At 40.3% G+C, this 21,092-nt stretch overlaps 1 protein-coding gene across 1 annotated transcript; it reads left to right on the top strand.

Annotated features, from left to right (window-relative positions):
- Nucleotides 1–8,857: 8,857 nt before the first annotated feature.
- On the top strand, nucleotides 8,858–14,887 carry LOC310892251 (lymphotactin-like). Its single transcript, XM_083819721.1, has 3 exons — nucleotides 8,858–9,001; nucleotides 11,472–11,589; nucleotides 12,258–14,887. Exons 1-3 carry the CDS (start codon nucleotides 8,932–8,934, stop codon nucleotides 12,361–12,363), a joined length of 294 nt encoding a protein of 97 aa, XP_083675847.1. The 5' UTR covers nucleotides 8,858–8,931; the 3' UTR covers nucleotides 12,364–14,887.
- The last annotated feature ends 6,205 nt before the right edge of the window (nucleotides 14,888–21,092 follow it).

Here is a 21,092-nt window from a genome sequence, read left to right as displayed (position 1 = left end):
TGGCCACTGGGACGTGGTTAATTTGGGGTGGTTTTGTTTATGGGAGGAAAGTGAGGGCAGTCAGCAGGTTTGGTGTGCTTTGCAAGATTGTGCAGAGTGCTGCACATTGGGCCACACTGAACCATAGGAGAGGGATAAAGTGGCCCATGGCCATGCCAAAATCAGCTGAATTAAGTGCAAGAAATGTGACAGCCATGGGAGGGAGCTCTTAATTTATTGCTGTCATAGACACGGTGGGGTTTTCTGCAGCCCTTAGCGAGAGATAAAAGTAGTTTGCAAAGGAAAAGTGAAACAGCATTTAACAGCCACAGCTTGTTCTTTGAAATTACAAAGTATAAAATGAAAGCTAATCTGGGGGGCGGCGGGGAGGAATTTTCCCATCTTGCCTCCCACATTGCATCACTCACTGCAGCGAGCTCAGGTGAATAATATAGACTGGTGCATTTGTCTAACACAGGCTTTCATACTCATAGTGATGCTGAGGGGAAAAACCCAGAGAACGCATAAACCCCAAGGATTCTTTCAGAAAGTTCTGAGCGGAACATTATCAAGAGTAGGTGTCTGCTGCAGGCCCGTGCGAGCTGAGTTCGTTTTTCCTCACCCCTGTCATTTAAGCCTTCATTTGCACTGCGACCCTCCCATTGATACTGGCTTACCGAGGAAATGGCTAAGGAAAGATGGAAGCCAAATGAAAGGAAAGCACTTCTCAGTCTGTGTCAGTGTAAAGGTACAACTGCACAAGCACCAAGTCTCATTTTGTAGAGCAGATGATGGTCAAGTGCTATGAGCAGTTTTAAGAAATATTTTAACACTTCATAGAACAGGATGTGGCCCAAAATTGTCAGATTATAGTAACCAGCATGAAGAAAGGCAATGCACCTCACCAGCAGTGTGGTTAGAAAGTGTGACAGTTCTTCATCTGAGAGATTAAGTAAAAAAGTACCCCTTATAATAGCTATGCCTGTTATAATTCTTTTGAATTTTGAAGGAAGGAAAAAAAAATCCTCATTAAAAAGAAATCCCCTGAATTTCTCTTGCAAAAATTCTGGAGTGGTCCCTTCCTTCCTTCTTCTCCCCTTTGCTTTATTGTTTTTATTTTTTTCCCCTTCTCCTCCTCTCCTGGAAGCCATAACTGCAAATTAAAATCTAGCAAGTTTGTTAAATTCTGTCATAGAACCTCATGAAGGTTTTGTTATTAAAAACACTTATAACTACTTTTTTAAACAAATGAAATCACCTATGTGGGGAAAAACAGAAGAAATAAATCCCAAGGATTCCCTTTTACAAAGTTCAGAGAAGGTAACCTTTTCAAAAAATAATTGTGCGGTATTCATCTGCCTTCCCTTTACTTTTAATACGCTGACCAATTTCAACTGATGTTAAAAGAAAGAAATCCCTACAAGCTTTGCAAAAGAGTAGTCTGAATAGAGAGAAAGACTCAACACAGTGCCTCCACCGTGGGGAAATGCCAGGAGAATAAGGGCATGCACTGCTTGGCAGCAGTCCAGTCAGCACACATGAATTGGACAGCCACAGGACAGCAGAGAGCACGTAGGGTTTTCTTTGGCTGGTGAAAACACATGCCAAGGAGTTAGAATAATTCTTTGGTGGAAACAAGAGGAGTTAGCAGATAAGGGACTGAAAGTTGAATCTAAGCGTCCTGGTTCTGCTTATTGTTTTTCTGTCAGGAACCTGTCACTTTGTTTGTGATGCTCTTTTTATATAGCCCTCAACTCCAAATGCTAAAATAGTTACAAACTGCAAAAATTATTCCCTGACAATGATAAGAAAAACCCTGCATTCTTGTAAATAATACTACACACACAACAGATGAGATTGAGACATATAAATATCACTGATCTGTGTTTTTATATCTCTTCTCCCCAACAATCTTAGTTCTTCAACGTATTCTCTGTGGTGACCATCACGGAGCAAAGGAATTTGAGCTCGTAGCAATTAGCCAAGCGGCTCTTTCCAGAGTGTGAGATACAGTAGAGGAAACCGTCCACACTGAGAAAACATAAGAATTTGAGTTTCTTCAGTATTTTGAGGAAAGCTCAGGTTTATCCAGAAGCAAGATATTGGTTCTGATTTATCCCCAGTGTCCACAGACATAGATACCTGTGGTCAGACAAGTATATTTATTTTTCACTCAAAAGCTTTGACTCTTCTCCTGAAGACTTACAGAGTAAGACATGGTTCCCACACCCTTGATCCTACAGATAAGACACACATGGGAGGAAAAAAAAAAAAAAAAAGCTAATCAAAATCTCCATTGTCTGTTTTACTTGAGAACTGAGGAGGAGAAAGAAGGAAAAAAAAAAAAAAAAAAGAAAAAAAAAAGGAAGAAAAAACTATTAGGATGATCTGAGAATATTCCATGAATTCCCAGAAAAAATTAGTACAATTCTATAAAGGTATTTAAATAGGGTACATGCTGAAACAGGAGTCACAGTCACCTTTACAATTCTCTGCAGCTATAGCTTTGCATGGTGTTCAGTTAGCTTGCTGGTATGGATTTCATGAAGAACTGTAACATACAAGATCAACTAAGGTTACAAAGTTGGGGATCAGAGACTTCTTCTTGGAAACTCTTGGGTGACTGTAAAACTGCTCATTTATAAACATGCTGAAAGAAATGAAAGACTTCTTCTGTATGGAAGCATGCATTTAAGCTGACTTAAAACAGGAGCAAAACAGGAGCATGACTTCATTCAGCTGCCTTCGTATGTTTGGTTCAAGGTCCCTTTCAAACCAAATCATTCTCAGTCTAATTTTACATATCTGAAAGCTTCAGGTTGGATGCCTGAGGAAAGATTTTGTAACAACTTCTTATTTAAGAGCACACGCTACATCAGGAGAGGAACGTGTTAGCAGGAGGAAGGAAAAGCTGGCAACATAGTACTGGAAACAGATGGCCTACAAGCAAAAACTCTAATATGATTAAGAGAAAGCATTGTTAATATGGTTACATTTCAAAAGGAAGAGTTCTGCCAAAACCAGCACAAAACAGACTAGTTATTAAAGATGTGATTTAACTGATCAAATTTGATCAAAAGTCACTGCCTCTGAGCTGTGACCACTGAGCATGTGTTTATTTCCACTCCGTTTCAGTGTGAATGAAAAAGACTGAACGCAGATTACCATTTCCAGGTGAGGGGCAGAAGCTTCCTAAAACATGCTAATGCTGTCATCAGCTGTTACCTGACCATATTTCAATGCAACAACCCAACAAAAAAAAACAAAACAACAGACTACTGAAGTGGGTCACTGTTTTCAGTGGGTCTTTATTATACACCTAATTTGGACTGTTTAGCAGAGATTAATCCTCATGTGAGTTTAAGAGTAAATACTTCAACTTGTGCTGAACTATGGAGCAAGACCTGACAATCCTAGTGGAAAGGCACAACATAAATTTGAAACCAATTTCAATAAGAAAGTGAAATTAAATGCCAGAAATACCTATGAAATCAGCATAAAATCTGAGACCAAAAGTGATGAAAAAGAGAGGAAAGAAGGAGGGGAGGAGTGAAATCATGTGGAAATCACAACTGGATGTCATTTGTCAGTATTTTTTTAACCAATTCTCCAACTGTTAAGAAACAATGCAACACCAAAATATATTAGGGTCAGATTCACCATACCTGATATACTTGCTTACTGCATTCAGCATAAGACGTGTACATTGGATCTTCAGTTAACAGAAACATATCTCCTGATGCTAATATCTCCCACCCTAAAAACAGTAGCTTGAGATACATATGTTCCTGAAAGAGGGTATTTTTCTGTACGGACAGTAGGTTGGTTGGTCAAGATTTAATGAGCTCAATAAGAATTAAAACTGGAACAAACATTTCTTATCAGCTTCAGGCCTGAAGAAGGAAGGGTGGAAAGAGAGAGAATACACAAATGAATTTCAGGCAGCAGTTCAACAGATACAAAATGCCACAACTGCTGCGGTCACTGTGCACGTACTAAAGTACAGCGTCGGACAATGTATCCCAGAACACATGAGACAAGTAACCTGGAAGAGTGAAAGTAGCCTGCACACTGTATAATACTTGAATCTGCCCTGAATTAAGTCAGGTGTTGTTTTGTTATGCTGTTCGATAGGACAGGATCTGCAGATCACACAGAAATCTTGCAGGTTTCAAAGATACTTCTAATGAAATGGTCTTACCTATCTTAGAATTATAGAACAGTTTGGGTTGGAAGTGACCTTAAAGATCATCTAGTTCCAACCCTCCTGCCATGGGAAGGGATGCCACCCATCGGACCTCATAGCTATGCATTAGACCATACAATAGTGTAATGCCAGAAAACGTATCATCTGCTCAGAAGAGAAGATAGAGAATGAGAAATAGAGAATGAGATGGTAATATGGAAAACTGATGGTAAGCACAACCTACTTGAATTAAAAGTAGAGATGAAGGAAAAGTATTTTCTTTATTTACTATTCCAAAGTACACTGGAAATTGAAGGCTACCTTTTGAAAACAAGCTCATTAAAAATGTAATTTCAGTAATTTGTTTTTCAGTCACATACCTGTAGTAAAAGTAGACTGAGGGAGATGGCCTATTGAAACAGCATGCTAATAAACAGCAGCGAAAAAAAGGCCAATAATAAGCACATGATTATAGCTTTACATTAGGAGTTTTAAGAACAATTTGTAGCATTTTCTATTATGTAAGTAAAGAGGAAAGAGTATACATACTCACAGAGAAAAGATAAAGGCAACAAAATCTTTTCCTTACTGGGATATCTAGTCCAGCTTTTTCAAAACCATGCATGTAAACTGAGGTTCTTCATGTTTCCTCTTAAAGACATTGGATGCCCTGATGATGATGATTGGATGACCAGATACTGAAAATCTTCAAGTTCAAGGGGCTGCAGAATATTCACTGAAGACACCCATTTCTAGGAGTATATAATTTACTTATTTGTAAAGACCTTGGCCCATCGTTTTGAAAGCTAACTACAGTATGAGAAGGTGCAATACTTCAGACTCTTTACCGTGGTGAGGAAATTCTGATATCAGGCCCAACATGCTGCCCTGTGCATATTCTTTTTCCTTCAGCAGGTTTGCTGACATGAAGCAGGGTATGTACAATAATTATTTCAGTTTAAATGACCTGACCTTATTAAAAACTAAGAAAGTGATTGCATTCATCAGTTGGTTAGGAGCCGTACTGGCAGAGCAGGCTCTGACTTTGCCTCCTGCTGTGCGTGATAACTCTCACATACCCCTTTCACCCCTCTAAACCCCAGTTGCTTTATTTGTGAAATGGAGGCAGGCTGGTCCACACAAACAGGGGCTAAAGGGCTTAGAAGAGCCCTTGAGTGTCTCAAGCAGGAGTTTGCTGTTGCTCTCCTGGGGCTGTTTAATCTGCATTGTTGCAACTGCTGGCAAAGCAAGCATGGTAAACAATGAATGTTTTACAGCCAGTACTCTTCGGAAGAGGGACTAGAGATTACGTCTCCCTTCTTCCACATGAGAGTCTGACCCAGCTGCACAGTGTCTTCTTCGTATCCGTTAATATTTACTAACTCGTTCTATTCAAAATATGCATCATTTCAGACTGAAAAGTCAGTTTCTTACAACCTTGAACCCAAAATACTTTATTGTGAAGGAAATGAAGGCTGTGGGGTCAAGTATCATTAGGCAAAGTTTCAAACTGGCTGTCCATCATCTTGAACAAGTTCTTTCACTTAAACAGAGTGAGAGAGAGAGACAGCAGAGAGCAGCATGCCCCTCATATCCTGCCAGCTGCATTCTAGGAGAGTAACTCGAGCAACACTCCAGGAAAGGCCTCAGGGCTGCAGATCCCAATGAGAAGCAAGGTTGTTCCCACAACACCAAATCCCATCTCTTCCGTATTTCTTACTAGACACTTCCTAATGCTTTGGGCACGCTGTAGGTGGTGGGTTTTCTCCCCACATTGTATAGGAAGCCTGGGAGTCAAACTCAAAGCCTTTGTTTTTTTGTAGATCAGTAGGCTTCAAATGTTAGGTACTGACACACCTACACATCTGTACCTGCCCTATCCACTGTATGTACCTGCTCCCTGTAGGCACTAAGGGCACATTTTAACCGAGAGGTATGGCAGAGAAGGGCAGTTGTCATGGCACGCAAAGCAGCAGACCTGTAGACGAGAGCTTGGAAAGCATCATGGTCCAGTTAATCATCTTTATCCACAATTCAGACTATACAATCAAGTAACTACAAAATCATACTATCCATTTCAACTGTGGCTTTACCACACGCTACAAATGATCATTTCACTCCAGCACGCTTCCAAAACATACTATGATAAGTGAACCACACAAGAGTCAGCCAAGTGGCAGCCAAAAGGCAGCTTCACATAAGAACAGCCCTAGAGACCACAGCAAATGAGAACTATGAAGACAGAAAAAACTTGCCACAAGGCAATTTTTCCACCCTGCATCAAGAACAGTGAAAAACCGAAGAAGCAACAGACTTTCTAACACCACCTCAGGGATCAACCTACAAACTGCAGGAGATTCTGTGAGAAGGACTGACTTTTTCTGAGTTGGCTCATGCTCAATACAGCTGGCAACCCTTTTGCTCAAAGCTGTGGATACTGTAACAGTGAATATACACGTGTACCATACCAGTGAGGAGAAGCGGGGGACCATCTTTTGTCCTAACAGGGAGAAAATTTCTTTCATCAATGACAGGGCTGCTGTCTTGCATCCCAAAGCTGCCACATACCAACAAGTTGGAATATCTCATTCAGAGAGTTATTTCAGGCAGTGTTCGGCAATGCTTGGACAAAGACGTAACATTAAATTTCCTAGTAGCACTGCTAAGGTCAGTACAACTACTCCCCTGTGTGGCATTAGACATGGACTTTAGGTATTTTGGGTTGAAGCTTTGGCTTCAAAACTAAGGGTCTAGTTTTCTATTTTAGTGCAACTTACGTTGGCATTACAAGTGGATTTAACAGCCAAACAAAGCAGCAAGTACCTTATGCCTGCTTACAGTCTACTTTTCCCCTACTCTTCTCCAGTTTGCATGTCATACATAAGATGAAAGAATCAAACCACAAGGAACAAATAACATGCATATATGTATAAGTAAACCAAGTAGCATGTTCTCTAACTGTAAGAGCTACAGACTATTACTGGGGTTACAGATCACCCACTACAGCCTAGGAGCCAAGTATCTGAGCTCAGTTCTTAGCTCCATCTAATTTTCCTGAGCAATCGCTGGGAAGTGACTTCCATATGCTGTACTTCCCCGTGTAAAGCAATTTATATTGATGCTATAAAAAATTTCCAAAGCTGGAAGTAACCTGCTGAGATGAGGCCTGGAAGTCAGAGCAGATTCCCATTTGCTTCAGGATTGCACTGACAGCTACTCTATACCACTGCCTTACTAGCTCATGCATCAGACAGCTTAGTGATCACCTATTCATACAAGGCCCAGCTGGGCCTAGCAAAGCAGGGATTTTTCTACTGGGCATGAGGGGATATTTCTCCTGAGAGGCTCCAGACAATGATGCCAGCTCAGGTGCTGCTAAATGTGTTCACTGGAGTTCCACAACTTGCTTGGGAAATATTTGCTGGTGCAAAACCCAAAACCACTGTCATGTAACAATGATGTCCAGTAACCCAGACCAGTCCAGCAACCTCCCTTCTTTGTACTAGAGAGACCACAGCATAAAATGAACCTCTTATCTGTGAAACCACAGTATTTTAGTTATATACGACTAGCACAAGGGCTAGTGGATCTGGCTCTATAAATAAAAGAATGTTACCCTCTCCCAGCACGTTAGTGATATCAGCTTTGGCCATAAATCACAGAGAAAACAGAAGTTTTGACAAGTTCTACCACACATAGGAAATGGGACTGACAGCCCTCCAAAGCTTTTGGGAGATCATTTTCTGTGTGTATGTGGTGGTGGTGGTGGTGTTTTTGTGTGTGTGTTCAAGCACATATTTTTATGGATAATACAAAGTCAAATGAGATCCTCTTTGGTGTAGGAGATATTTGAATTAATTTTGTACATCTGTATGCAACTTACAAAAAAACAGATCTTAAATATTGAGGGAAAAAAAGAAAAAAGAAAAAAGGAAAAAAACAATCAAACTTTTTTTTTTTCCACAATTGAAGATAACTACATATTAGATCTAATTGCTCCCAGAGATTCTAGTTTGTATCATTTTGATTTGTTTCAGGTGAAAGTTAAATGTTTGACATGATCAGGACTCTTTTGGGCGTGGAATCTCTACAGAGATATTCCAAAGCTCTCTAGGACATGGTGCTGGGCAACTGGCTGTAGGAGACCCTGCCTGAGCAGGGGGAGTTGGACCAGATGACCTCCAAAGGTCCCTTCCAACCTCAGCCATTCTGTGATTCTGTGAAAGCTACATGTTAAGTTGCACGTTCAAGTGACCAACAATCTATAGCTACTATGGAAAATGCCATTTTTTTCCTGTTTCCATCATCTATTAGCTCACTACTCCCCTTTCAAGTGGTCCATTGGTCAAAGGGGTAACTCTGAATGTTATTCTCCTCTGTGGTGGGACTTAGCTGCAGTTCTGTAGCTCGAGGTGTGAAAGGACAGGAACACTTATTAAAGGTTTCCACTACAGAACAAGAGCTCTCACTTTTTGCAGCTTGAAATAAACCTAACTTGCAACAAAGAAGCAAGTGCAACCACAAGCAGGGTTTGAGCAGGAAAAGCCTTCACAGGGGGGCTAGTAAAGAATGGGTGGGGAGAAGGAGGTGGTTCTGTCACCAGAAAAAGTACTGCCACTCAATTTTTTCCACTGACAGTCAACCCCACCATGACGCCCCAATAAGCGAGCACAAGAACTGACCACTGAGTGACAATATATAAGCTCTGTGAAAGGGGGCTCACGATAACCACTTTCTTCTCTGCCTTGACAAAGAAGCCACCAGCAATGAAGCTCCATACTGCAGTTATACTGGTCATCTTCTGGCTTGGTGTCTTCACCGTGCACACAGCAAAAGGTAAGTTTGCAACCTAAGAGGAAGACAGGATTTGCTCCATGTTGTACTAGTGCGCTGTCGCATTCAGGCAGGATTCATTCTCAGAGCTGATTCATAAGATCACACTTGCGAGAAACCAAGATCAGAACTACAAGAAAGGCAGCTATAGCATGAGGGAATTTATGGGAGATCTCATCTGCTGTCTTATCAATTAGTGCTTGGCTTCTGCCTTAACGCAAAGAGAATTTCTATGCCTTAGTACTCTTACAGGGTTTTTGTGCCTTATTATCTCTCAAAATTGTGGAAGCTTGAAGATGCGACATCTTTTAATCTCACTGGTGCCATATGCATTAACAACATTTTTATACATTATTTCTTGAATCAGCTTCAGATTTATTCTTTTCCTTTAAATAGGTGTACTACTTTTTTTTTTTTTTAATGTGTCCTTCTGAAACCATAAAGCCTTTATCAACTGAATGTCCCCAGTTGTTAGAAGTTCTTCCAGTTCTGTAGCGCATATTACCCACATGCTTGTTTCTAGACAAATATTTTGGATACAGACAGGCAAACTAAGAACAAAAAGTGTAAAGGAAAGCAAGGGATCTATACAAGGTTTTCTCTCTTCTACTGATTTCATACAATTTAATATCTTGTTTAAGAACATTTATGAGCACTGAAATGAACCATGTTTGTTAGCCATGTTTCAAGAGGGGTTGTATTGTAGTGACATTTATGACTTTCGGATTAACCCACTTGCATCTTGTAGAAGACCTACATGTAGAACATACACACAAACACGTACACTTATAATCAGCTTTACGCAAACAAGCTGATAAAAATCACAGAAAACACTCATATGCAAGTCATATGCAAACCCACAAAAACATGCAGATATAAACACCCAGAAAAGGCATCTTCACAAAACCACACCAAAACCAAACTAAGACCTGCTAAGCATTCACAAGATTATGTAGCTACATGCTGAGTACTTTGTCTTAGTATCCCTATAGCTGGATCATGCTACATTTTCATAGATTGACTAGTGCTACTGCTGTCCATCGAAGCAATGTGCCTTAGTACCACAGACTGGCACTTTGTACTGCCATGCTCCAGGATGCCTGATTTGTCATAAATATTACCCAAGCCTGAAACATTATGTTGGGATGGTGTGCAAGGGATAGAAAAAGGATTAGAAGGAGGAATGACAAAGGATAGGAGAAGAATGGGAAAAAAGGGTAGTTATAGGTGCAGATTTTGTGCCAGCGAAAACTTTGGTTTTGTTGCCAGGTTTACAGAAGCTCTGCTGGTATTCCTTGTGTGCATTTCCTGGAAATGGCTTAGTAGAAGAGAATATTTTCAGGGATACTAAGGATTGTTTGACTATCTTTGAACTCTTTAACATCACATTTTGAAAAAACAATTTGAGCAATGCAGTACTTACACTGAATCTCAAGAAAATATATGGCATTGCACGTGACTAATACAAGTTCAGAAGAGATATTCCTTCAGGCAATGAAAATCCCAAGAATTAGCAGCTCTGCCAGTACCCATGCACTGGCCATGCCACAGCTTCTGCAGAGGCCGAAATGCATTTACTTCAGCTATTGCAACTGCTTCAAACAAAGAAAAACTCTCAGATAATGAGATTATGTGAAGCAGGTTTTGTACTTAGCAAATTGTACCTGAGCAGCTCTTGGACTTCAAGACACTTTCTCTATAAATTCCTCTAAAATAAACCTCAGAATACAGCAGCGTTCTGTTTGTCCTCATCGCACCTTCCCAAACCTGTCTTTGAAAGCTGGGGGAAAAACAGAAATTATCAAGCAAAGGCTTCCAGTAATATATACGTACACTCCATCTCACTTAAATGAGCTGCCATTTTTCATTATTACTACGCAACATGACAGTTGCACAAAGAATTTTATATTGATGCTGCCTCCTTATTAATTTCCATTGCATTTCCTTGAAACATATCTAAATGATGAAGAAAATATAGGATTAGGTAGCACTCCACTACCCATAACACTAGACTTGTAGCAAGAGTATGCAAATACTAGGCATTCTGCCAGTTAAATCTATATTTCCAGTGTTTTTTGTTGCTGTTTTTTAGGCTAGCTTTGGATGCCCAGTGTGAGACAAGTAGCCTTGCTTTCCTTTCCTTTGTGCGGAAAGTAGGGGCAATTATATTGATCCACATTTAGATAACATTTTGAAATCTACCTAGTAAAGGTGCATTACTCCATATGGGCACTTATGTGCACATGATACAGACCTAATCATGATGATACCAATGAAACTTCAGAGATAGTCTCACAAAACACACCTTGAGCTCTTTTGTATAATTAGTATTCTGGCTGCACATCTCATGAGACACCCCAGTTCTAACCATAGCTGGAAATCATCTGGAATTTGTAATTTAAAAGCAGTTTTTACGGTTAAATGTGAATATAGTACTGACCACCTTTTTCTCTGTTTACTTTTCTCCTTGTAGGAAGCGTTGGAAGTCAACCAATGCGCAAATTTGCTTGTGTTACTCTATCTACACAGAAACTGGACATCAGACAGCTTGTCAACTATGAAAAGCAACAAGTTCCATTAAATGCTGTCATGTAAGTATCTGGCGCAGTGTCCACTTTCAGACTCACCTATGCAAACAAGCTACCATCAAAAGGAAAATGGCATCAGAAGACACTTCAAAGCCCAACTTGCTAAATCAGGCTAGTTCAAGTCACCCTTCCAGTTCCCACATGAAACAGTAAATCAGCAACTGAGGAGGTGAGGGAGACAAAGGGGAGATCCTGGAGAGCCTGAACACATGTTGTTCACGAATGCTGGTAAAAGGCTCACTGAAGTTACATCTTTCTGCCCAGAAAGTTGAAGAAATCTCAGTGAGGGGGTAGGGTAAAGCCAGAAGCCCAGTGCACTCAGCCAAGGGGAAAGATCACGTGAAAGAGTTTGCATTAACTATGACTTCTGCTAGGAGACGTTTGGTCTCTTGATTTCACGAGCACATGCTTTTTAATCAAATCTGGGACCTGCTCCTTTTTCTTAATTGAATATCACCATATATGCATATGACCATATATGCTACATACATACCTATGCCACGGATATGGAACTGATGTTACTATGCACTGTTATACCAAGTAACTATTACAAACTCAAGCGTGTGATATGGTTTTACCATACAGGTCCTCATGCTCTGCATAAAAGTAGCACTTCAAGCCTGGCTTTGTAGGCCAGAATTTAATTGCTGTCTGACTTTTTCTTCCTGCAGGTTTATCACTGCAAAAGGTATCAAGATCTGCGTACACCCTGATCAGAAATGGGTGCAGGTTGCTATGAAGAGAATAGACCAAAAACGTACTGCCAAAAAAAAATAACCCTGTCCCAGGCAAGCATCTAAGACCAACAAAATGGAATCATCATCAGTGCTGCACATACCAGGGAAGAAAGCCTTAGTATCTGCTTGTAGTCCTTGTTGGCAATAAATTCTCTGAACAAACATGAACTCATCAGAATCTATTCGTCACTGGCTGAATATCTGCTGACTTAATTTTATAGCTGGACTCTGTTACACTGTTTATTTTCCGAAGTGCTTGTCAATATTTATTTACAACTGAATGTAGGTATCTTCTCTTCCTTGCTGTCCTGACCCATATAGCATTTGAGGGTGAACGGCAGATTGTTTCACATGCTATAGAATAGATTACCTCTCACAGAGATGGATAAGTATACAGTTCTGTGATGATGGAGGTCAATGTTCTGCATTGAGTGCTGGGTTTCAGGAGGTTCTATATAATTGTATGGTTACTCATACCTATATAAACTGTAAGAAGGATAATATAATGCTTCGGGCTATAGCCTGATCAGTGCAGTATTTAAGAAGGGGATCTTCGGGCCTTTTATTTTTATATGTAGTATTGCACTATTAGCTTTGACTTTAGTCTCGGGCCCATGTGATGTATGGATACTTTCACCAAGGGATGACCTGGGGTAATTCAGGATAACTTTAAGAACGCAACCCTATTCAGACTTGTACTTTGGAAGACTTGTCCTATTCACTGACTTCTGTGAAGTTGCTTTCACCTTCATTTGGGACAGAATTGAAAAAATATATTTTGTTTTGTTTTTCCCCTTTGTTTTTCTTTGAATAAGCAAGAATGAACCATAGCTGGAGTCTTTACTTCACGAACTCATACTTAGTTCTCTCGGGCAGGGAATTTGTATATGTATGTGTAAATGTCTCTTACATTTTTAAACTTGATAAATTCTACTAATAGTAAGCTTTGGATTTTAATAAAGCTACTATGAGCCTGGAATCAAATGGTACATGTCTGCTTGTACATAACGCAGATGAAGACTATTGAAACAGGTACTAAGATGACAGCACAAATTGGAGACCTTTTGAGCAAACCAGCTAGAGCTGACACTACTTCCAACTCATGACTCAGATTGTCATCAAACAATCAGATGTTGGGCTGAAATACACCAGATTCAATGGTAAAACCCCTCAGTTCAGACAATCTTTCTTCAAAAGTTTAGGTACTGTCAGTCACCCTAGGGATGTGTGAAGCCTGTCACATTATCAGAAGTAGATACAGAAGAGCTCTCAATAAAGAGAGACAACTCCTGGTGTTTGGGGAACTTGAGGGGTGGAGAAGTATAGGCACAGGTACTCCAGGAATAAACCTTCTCTTGTACTACCCACACGTATGTAGTCAGCATTATCTAAAATGTGGGCTTTTCATTACAGATAACATCTTGGTGATGCATGTGAAATTATAACACTTCCAAACTATCCTACAGAAATAAAATCGTATTCCTCTAAAAGCCAGTCTTTACAGTTCCCTGCCCTGGTCTAATTTGCAGGCCAAATTTGACTCTTGGGACTCATGTTTTATCATGGCTTTAGTCTTGCATAGGGAAACTCATTTAGTTTTCACTATCCAAGAGAGAAGGTTTTAAAGCAGTGCTACTGCTCAGGCATGGAAGAGAAGGATGGCTGTATATGTTACACTACAAGCCAAGACAGGCTGATGAGCCTTCATTATGTGGAGCAACACCTTCTTGCTGAAATTGTCAACAGCTACAACTAGAAAAAAATAGATGTTACAACAACCTTGCTAAAAAGAGTTCCAAAGGAAGAAAGAAACACTGAGATGTTTCTGGAATATGACAATTTACAAATCACTGTTCATTCATTTTAACTGAACACCCCAGACCCTCATGTTATAGACAACAGAAACAATTCTGTTCCTTTCAGCATCATCACAATACTAGCAGGCTACAAAAACAGGTCACCTATAAAAGCATTTCTATGGTAATTTATCTCAGAAGAATACTATCAGCTCCCACTGATCATAGAATCATTAAGGTTGGAAAAGACCTCCAAGATCATGTTGTCCAACCATTCCCTACCACCAATATCACCTACTAAACCACATCCCTAAGCACCACGTCCAACCTTTCCTTAAACAACCCCAGGGATCAAATTCATCCTGGACCAGAACTTACTAAAAAGTTGCTTTTGGCAACTTTTGCTCATACTCAGTAGTACCTTATCCTGGAATTAATCTTGCTGAAGTGAATAGGCATTTTTTTAATTAGGAGAATCACAACCTGAGGATGTATTAATTAAACATCACATAGCAGTTAATATTTTATACCTGCTTATCATCATCACAGTTCATAAAGTGATTAATAATAGTTTCTAAGAATGAATCATCCTACTTAATTATTGCATCTTGCTTGGTATACGTTGCAAGATCTGTAATGATCCCTCTGCCCTTCCTGCAAGTTTATTGTGGGTGGCCAGTACATACAACATCTCTTCCTACTCAGCCATTAAACCCCAGGGACTTTCCTGTCCTTCCCTTCCCATTCCTTACCCCAGTCCTTAGCACAGTCCCAGCTGTGTGCTATTTTTGTCATCTCTAGCTGTGTATAACCTGGAGGCTTATATGTAATAGTACTGCTCCTGCCCAGCACTTTTCCCTGAGGCTCTCCAACTGCTTTAAAAAGAATGGAAAATATTATTGAAACCTGCTTTACACACACTCACTAAAGGCAAGTGCAAAATGAAGAACTAGAGTGCTGCTGCTGTGATGGAGGCAAGTAAGAACCCCAGTCACAGTCTCCATAACATCCTTGGGAAACATCTCACTTAGAAAATAGAAGGCTCCAGGGTATGTCTGAAGATCTGGGGCTGTGGTTGCACTGATGTCCTCCTTTCACCTGGCTGCCCACCCATTTCTTCTCCAAATGAAGTAAAGAACAGGGGGCTCAAGGTGACTGCTTCCCTTCCCAGTTCATCTTCTGTGAGAATGTGGCCTGTAATACAAACATTAATTTTCTTTGACTCCTTTTGTACAATCTGTGGTTCCTGTTGCCAGAAAGGACTCTCCAAATATACGTGGCAGATCAGTGGGCAACAGTATTTGAAAAAATCATCCATCTCTCATTTGCCATACAGAGTTTCTGAAGGGTCTGAAAGGATGTGCTGCGTATAGACCTTTAGCACCAGAGAAAGACAGCAGAGAGCACAGCAGACAAACCCTCAACTACTGTAAACATTCATAGCTTCGCTATATTTAGAGATAGACAGGACACACTATCCCTTTGTGCACAGCAGCTTTTTGCATTAAAAAAAATACTTCCTGGGCAACAAATTATGTAACTGCAGCTGTACTATTTTCTCTGTTTGTTTATAATTAAGGAACTAGAAAGTTAGATTTACTATAATCAGCTTTTGCTGAAACCATTATTAACCATTAACTCAATCCCAAACCCCCTGTGATGAGCTGGGATATTCCTTGATTTCTACATGCCTCCTGACTCCACCATTTGTGGATTACTTTACACTGGAGGTTTTCATTAATCAATCATATTTTAACAGGTTGTTCAAGACCCTACATGGGAAGGAGAAAATGGAAGAGGACTGGGTACCTCTGTACAAATATTAATGCATCAGTGATGTTATTTTGACAAATATTGTTCCATGGCATGAAAAGTAAGGCATGTTAATTCAGCAAATACAAATACTTTCCTTCTCTCACCCCTGCAGAGTAATGCACTGGGAAAGCTAAACCTTGTATTTTAAATAGCAAAAGAATTAGTTACTTCACCCACGTTATTGAGGTTTGCTGCCAAAGATACTGATTCAAATTTTATGGCAAGCCAGTACAGTAGAAGGTAAGGGGAAAGGTAGGGAAATAACTAAGAAAAGAGTGGCTTGGATTTGTTACAGAGAGAAGTGGTATGAGGTAGCTGCATTAAGCCCTTATTAAGTCTTTAAACAGCTCACTTGCTCCCTTATTACCTTTGTTTTGTATCACGTGTGCTAGAGCAAGTCTCTAATCACCTTGGGGCAACAGAGGCCCAAAAGATGTGCCATAAACCCGGAGGCCCTAAGCTATACTTGCACTAGCAAGTCTCTAGGAATCAACAAATGGAAAACATCTGAAATCACTATAATGCAAATGGTCATCAGTAATTCAGAATCCAAGTTTCAGCTGAGCATTTGATTTGCATCCATGGATAAGACTGGTAGTGCTATGATGAGTGACATCACGGGTGCACGCTTGAGTAAGCCCATCTGCTCTCTAGGCATATCTAAGCCTCTTCTTGCAGAAATACTTGACCTCTTCTGAGGGCACTCTTCTGATTCTCTTTACTGCCTGCTACGATGCCTGTGCACTTACCAAGAGCTATTTATGCCTGCTGTTTCCCACTCCATCCTATCCAGCCGCCCTTACCCTCAACTTGTACTTTGATTTAGGACGTCTGAGAACAAGGGAACAAACCTGCCAGGACAACAGCTACAGAGGCTGTACAAAAAATTTCAACAGCATTCTGTTGTCATATCATGGCTTACCTTTCCCCTGTTTCATCTGAGAGTTAAAGGCAGCAGAGAGAGAGGAAATAGCACAACAAAGAGCTAACACCCAAGCAGTAAAGAAAACCTATTTCTCCTTATCCTTCTCACCTTCTGGTCTAGAAAACATCAAAAAAAAAAAAAACCAGCATGTTCACACTAACAAAAAAAAATAGTGTTTCCACATTCATACAATCTGCCTATGCACTTCTACACTCCAAACAGGAAAGGAAGTACTGCAAACTCACTCTTCTGCTATTAATTTCGCCATAGTTAGAAAGAGAATATATCGGCCCATACAAGATCCCATCTACAACATGACTAGAGCAAAACATGGGCACACTTTCCAGCACCTGATCTCCAGGAAGTTTGAGAAGCCTGTTTTATGGAACAGTAAACAACTACCCTAACACAAGTATGGGGAAGCCATTTAAATTAACCTCCTAACTTCAAGAGGCTTATCTGAGACATTTCCAGAGCATGTGCTCTGGTTGAAGTTCTGCTTGTTTCCTCCACTATGCTCTTTCAGAGAGAGCAAAGAAAACAGAGTTGCACAGCAGGCCCTTTCGTAGTGAAGTTTTGTGTTTCCTCTGTCAGGCTGTGTCTTAGAATAAGAGATTTCAGACCAAATTATCACATGTTCATTGTGCAAAGAAGAAGCTGCACCCGTCACAAGAAAAAGACTCCAAAATACAAGTACATGTCCTTAATTGTTCATTTTTGTGCAGTGGCTTTCACTTGATTTGGGCTGATTGTTTTATATCATATTGAATATTTCTTGCATTAAACCCTTAAAAACTGAAAAGAGAAAAGACCACAAAAGCTATTTACCTTTTAGTCTCACAATACTTGAGATAGATCTGAAAACTTTCTCCTTGTCTCTGGTTTTCTGAGCCTTTTAGTTTTACACTGAGGTTACAGTTTCCGCAAAAGGTGAATAAAAATATAAGAACAAGGACTTGAAGCCTCCCTGAGACCGGTGTTGGAGTGAGTGAGAGTAAGATCGCATATACTTGTAGGCAATCATTTGTATGTGCATACATGTGAATATACTTGCAAGATGAGGCTACCGTAGGCTCCTCAGTGGGGAAAAATACCTGTATCTTTCCCAACACCTGCTGCCTGATGTCCACCTTGGTGCCAACTCCTACATGCCTGCTGCTCTCAGATCACTAGAGAATTGCCCTACTCTGTGTTGTTTCCCCAGTGGGACCAACATTGCCTTACAAAAATCCTCAAGTGACCTGTATTGCTCAGTGCCTCTCTATGCAGTGTATTAAGAAAATGACTCTTATTATGGCCACAACCTGATTTCAGGGTTATCCTAACACTATCAGTAAATACGCACTTATCAGGAACTGCCACAGCATGAGCTGCTGATTCACCTGCTACTAACCTTAGGGTGTCTTTTCTAAGGTGCTGGCCTGTTGAGGGTTGATTTTTAAGGCTTTCTAACATGAGCATCTCTCATGAGGACCTACTAAATACTGCAAATCTCTATTTCTAGATTTTTATTATGCTAGAAAAAAGTTAAGTGGTAATTTACTGGATAGTAATTGACACTTTTAGTCATGGTTTACGTCAAATTGCATTTGGAAGGAAAAGAGAGTTCCATTTAAAATATAATAAATCACAACACCCTAAAGCCATTTTTCATAATTTTTTCCTCTGTTTTCCAATTTGCAAAGTCTAGTGCCATAGATGATGACCTAAGGAATGGATTAAAACAGTAGAGACCATGAAATTTAAATTCCATCTAGTTCAAAGCCTGATAATTACACAGGAATAGCCTTAACCTGAGAAATGTTAATGCGCAGTCACTACAACAAAAGCGGATAGCAACATTCTGAACTGCTTGGCTAGACTCTCTTCTGAAGTCAGAGAGAAACAGATGCTTCCAGGACAGAAATGATCTAATTCTCAGACTGAACTTAAGATAGATCAAGTTAGATGTCAGATAACAGCCTAAAAGCTCCAATTTCATTCCATTTGCTAAAAAGTGACACTACAGTAACTGATGCACTTAATAAGTCCACTTTTTTCTACATCTAAAGTTAGGTGAGATAAAACCCTTCCAAATACTGCCTTTTTGATAAACCCGGAATTCGTAAGTACAGATGTTTTTTTCTGATTTTCTACATAAAAAGCTGTGTTGGATGTATCAACATTCACAAGAGCTTGTTGATCTAGTAAATCACTTTTAAAAATAATATAAGGATTTTAGTTTAAGGTATATATTTTAGGGGCTCATATTTAACTTTTTAAATGAAAATACATTAAGTTGGATAAAAAAACGGTGTAAACTTCACTTTTAAGACTCAAATTTTTGATTCCTTCCTGTTCTGACTACTCACAGCGAATGAAACAATGTTTAAATTCAGCCTTTAGAACTACAATGGTAAGAAAGTTATCAGAAAATCTTGGAAGAAGCTTTGTGGTTACAGCTAAGGATTTCAGTAGGATTATAATTGGGTTGTTTATTTCATCTCAGAAATCATTTAAGAGATCTCAGGACTTCAGCTGATAGTCTGGAATTCCAGAAACCAAACAAAATATGTTTTAGAGAGCTTGCAGACATGAAGCCCCACCAACCTCCCTGTGGCTATCTAACAGAGTCCCTACACAAAGGTGTGATTCCTGAGGTGACTTGGGGAGATGGTTATGTTCTGCAGGTGAGAGTCTTCTGCACTTTCCCTCAGCTGGCCAAAGCACTTTGTGGTATCAGCCTGGGCTTCCTGGAGGTCAGGAGAAAGCAGAAAAGTTTTGATGAGTTCCAGTCCACAACGGGGAACATGCGGTACACCTCTTGCAGAGCTGCTTCTAAAGATATCATTGAGAGTGATCATTGACTTATACAGCCTGCTGTGACTGAGGTACCTCATTGCTGTTTCCATTAACAAGACTTGCTTTCCCTGGGTGCCCGTTCTCTTTTTTCAGTGGTCTGTTGGACAAGGAGATAACTTTGTCATTATGTGCCTCTGTGGGACTCTTTATGTACAATGTCCAAAATCTAGACAGCACAGTACAGCAGAAAAGTCACTAAAATAAAACTTACTTCAGAGAACTTCAACCACAACAGGGTTTGAGCAGGAAAAGACTTCACAGTGTGGTCACTAACAGGTAATGGACAGGAAAGAGGTGGCTCTCTGTCAACAAAATTTACATCTTCTATATATGTAACCCCTTTCCCACCACTCCGTTACCTGTTTTGGTAAAAAAGGGACCTGACCAATGTACAACAGCACAAACTCCATGAAAGGGGGCTCATGTTAATCACTTTCTTCTCTGCCTTGACACAGAAACCACCAGAAACTCCACTCCACAGCTGTCCTGGTCACTCTTTGGCTTGGTATCTTCACTGTGCACAACAATGAGACATGAGTTTTTAAGCCAAGAGGAACACAAGAATTCTCAACCACATTGCACCAGCTGTCTGACGAGTTCAGGGTTCACCCTCAGCCAGAGCTTATCCATGAGCTCAAAACAGCGATAAATGTATAGTACAAGTATGTACAAATACACGTATCTGCAATTTATGAACAACTGGTGTTGCTGTCTGGTTTTGTACGGTGTATGTGATGACAAATGAATTCAAGAGATCTCATTGCAACATTTATAGTGCACTGTGGGTTTGAAATCAGAAGTGTAACATCTGCTCGATTTTGCTTCTCTTCTGCTAGTTGCTTACTACAGCTCACTGCAAGATGAGGACTGACCTCCAGTGGGTACAGAATGCCATGAAAGTATCAGACATAAGACATGTCAACAAAGGGCTTTCCAACAGCCAAAGGTGCCAGCCCTAACAAGACGCAAGTCAAGATCCCAAACTGTTAGGCAAAGTCAGTCCAAGAACACCCTAAGAGCACTCCAAGGACTGCATTTTTTCCGAGGGTCATTCCCACTCCTAATACTGCTTCCAAGACCATGTCATCTTCCAAATGCACTCATAAGGCTCCATTTACTCCCAAAGCCCTCCCTCCCAGTCCCAGATGCTCCCCAAAAATGTATCCTCAGGGCCATGTCATCTCTGGAACCAACTCTGAAGGCCACATCCATTTCTAAGACCACTCCTGAAGTTACGACCACCCTGTCTCTCCCAAATGCACGCTGTGCCACAGCACAGCCTCTCTGAAACCTGCTCATAAGCAACAATACAAACAGCAGCTAACTAAGCATGGCACCAGACACAGCAGGAAACTGCATACAAACCACACACACCAATTTCGTGAAACTACT

Source organism: Anser anser (assembly GCF_964211835.1).
Source record: "Anser anser genome assembly, chromosome: 1".
Taxonomy (NCBI): domain Eukaryota; kingdom Metazoa; phylum Chordata; class Aves; order Anseriformes; family Anatidae; genus Anser; species Anser anser.
This window is presented reverse-complemented; position numbering and strand designations above follow the sequence as displayed.

Excerpts from the sequence above, each read along its gene's own strand:
- LOC310892251 (XM_083819721.1), top strand. The coding sequence starts at position 8,932 with ATGAAGCTCCATACTGCAGTTATACTGGTCATCTTCTGGCTTGGTGTC. Across the intron at positions 9,002-11,471 it reads CACCGTGCACACAGCAAAAG|GAAGCGTTGGAAGTCAACCA; the intron begins GTAAGTTTGCAA and ends TTCTCCTTGTAG. Across the intron at positions 11,590-12,257 it reads GTTCCATTAAATGCTGTCAT|GTTTATCACTGCAAAAGGTA; the intron begins GTAAGTATCTGG and ends TTCTTCCTGCAG.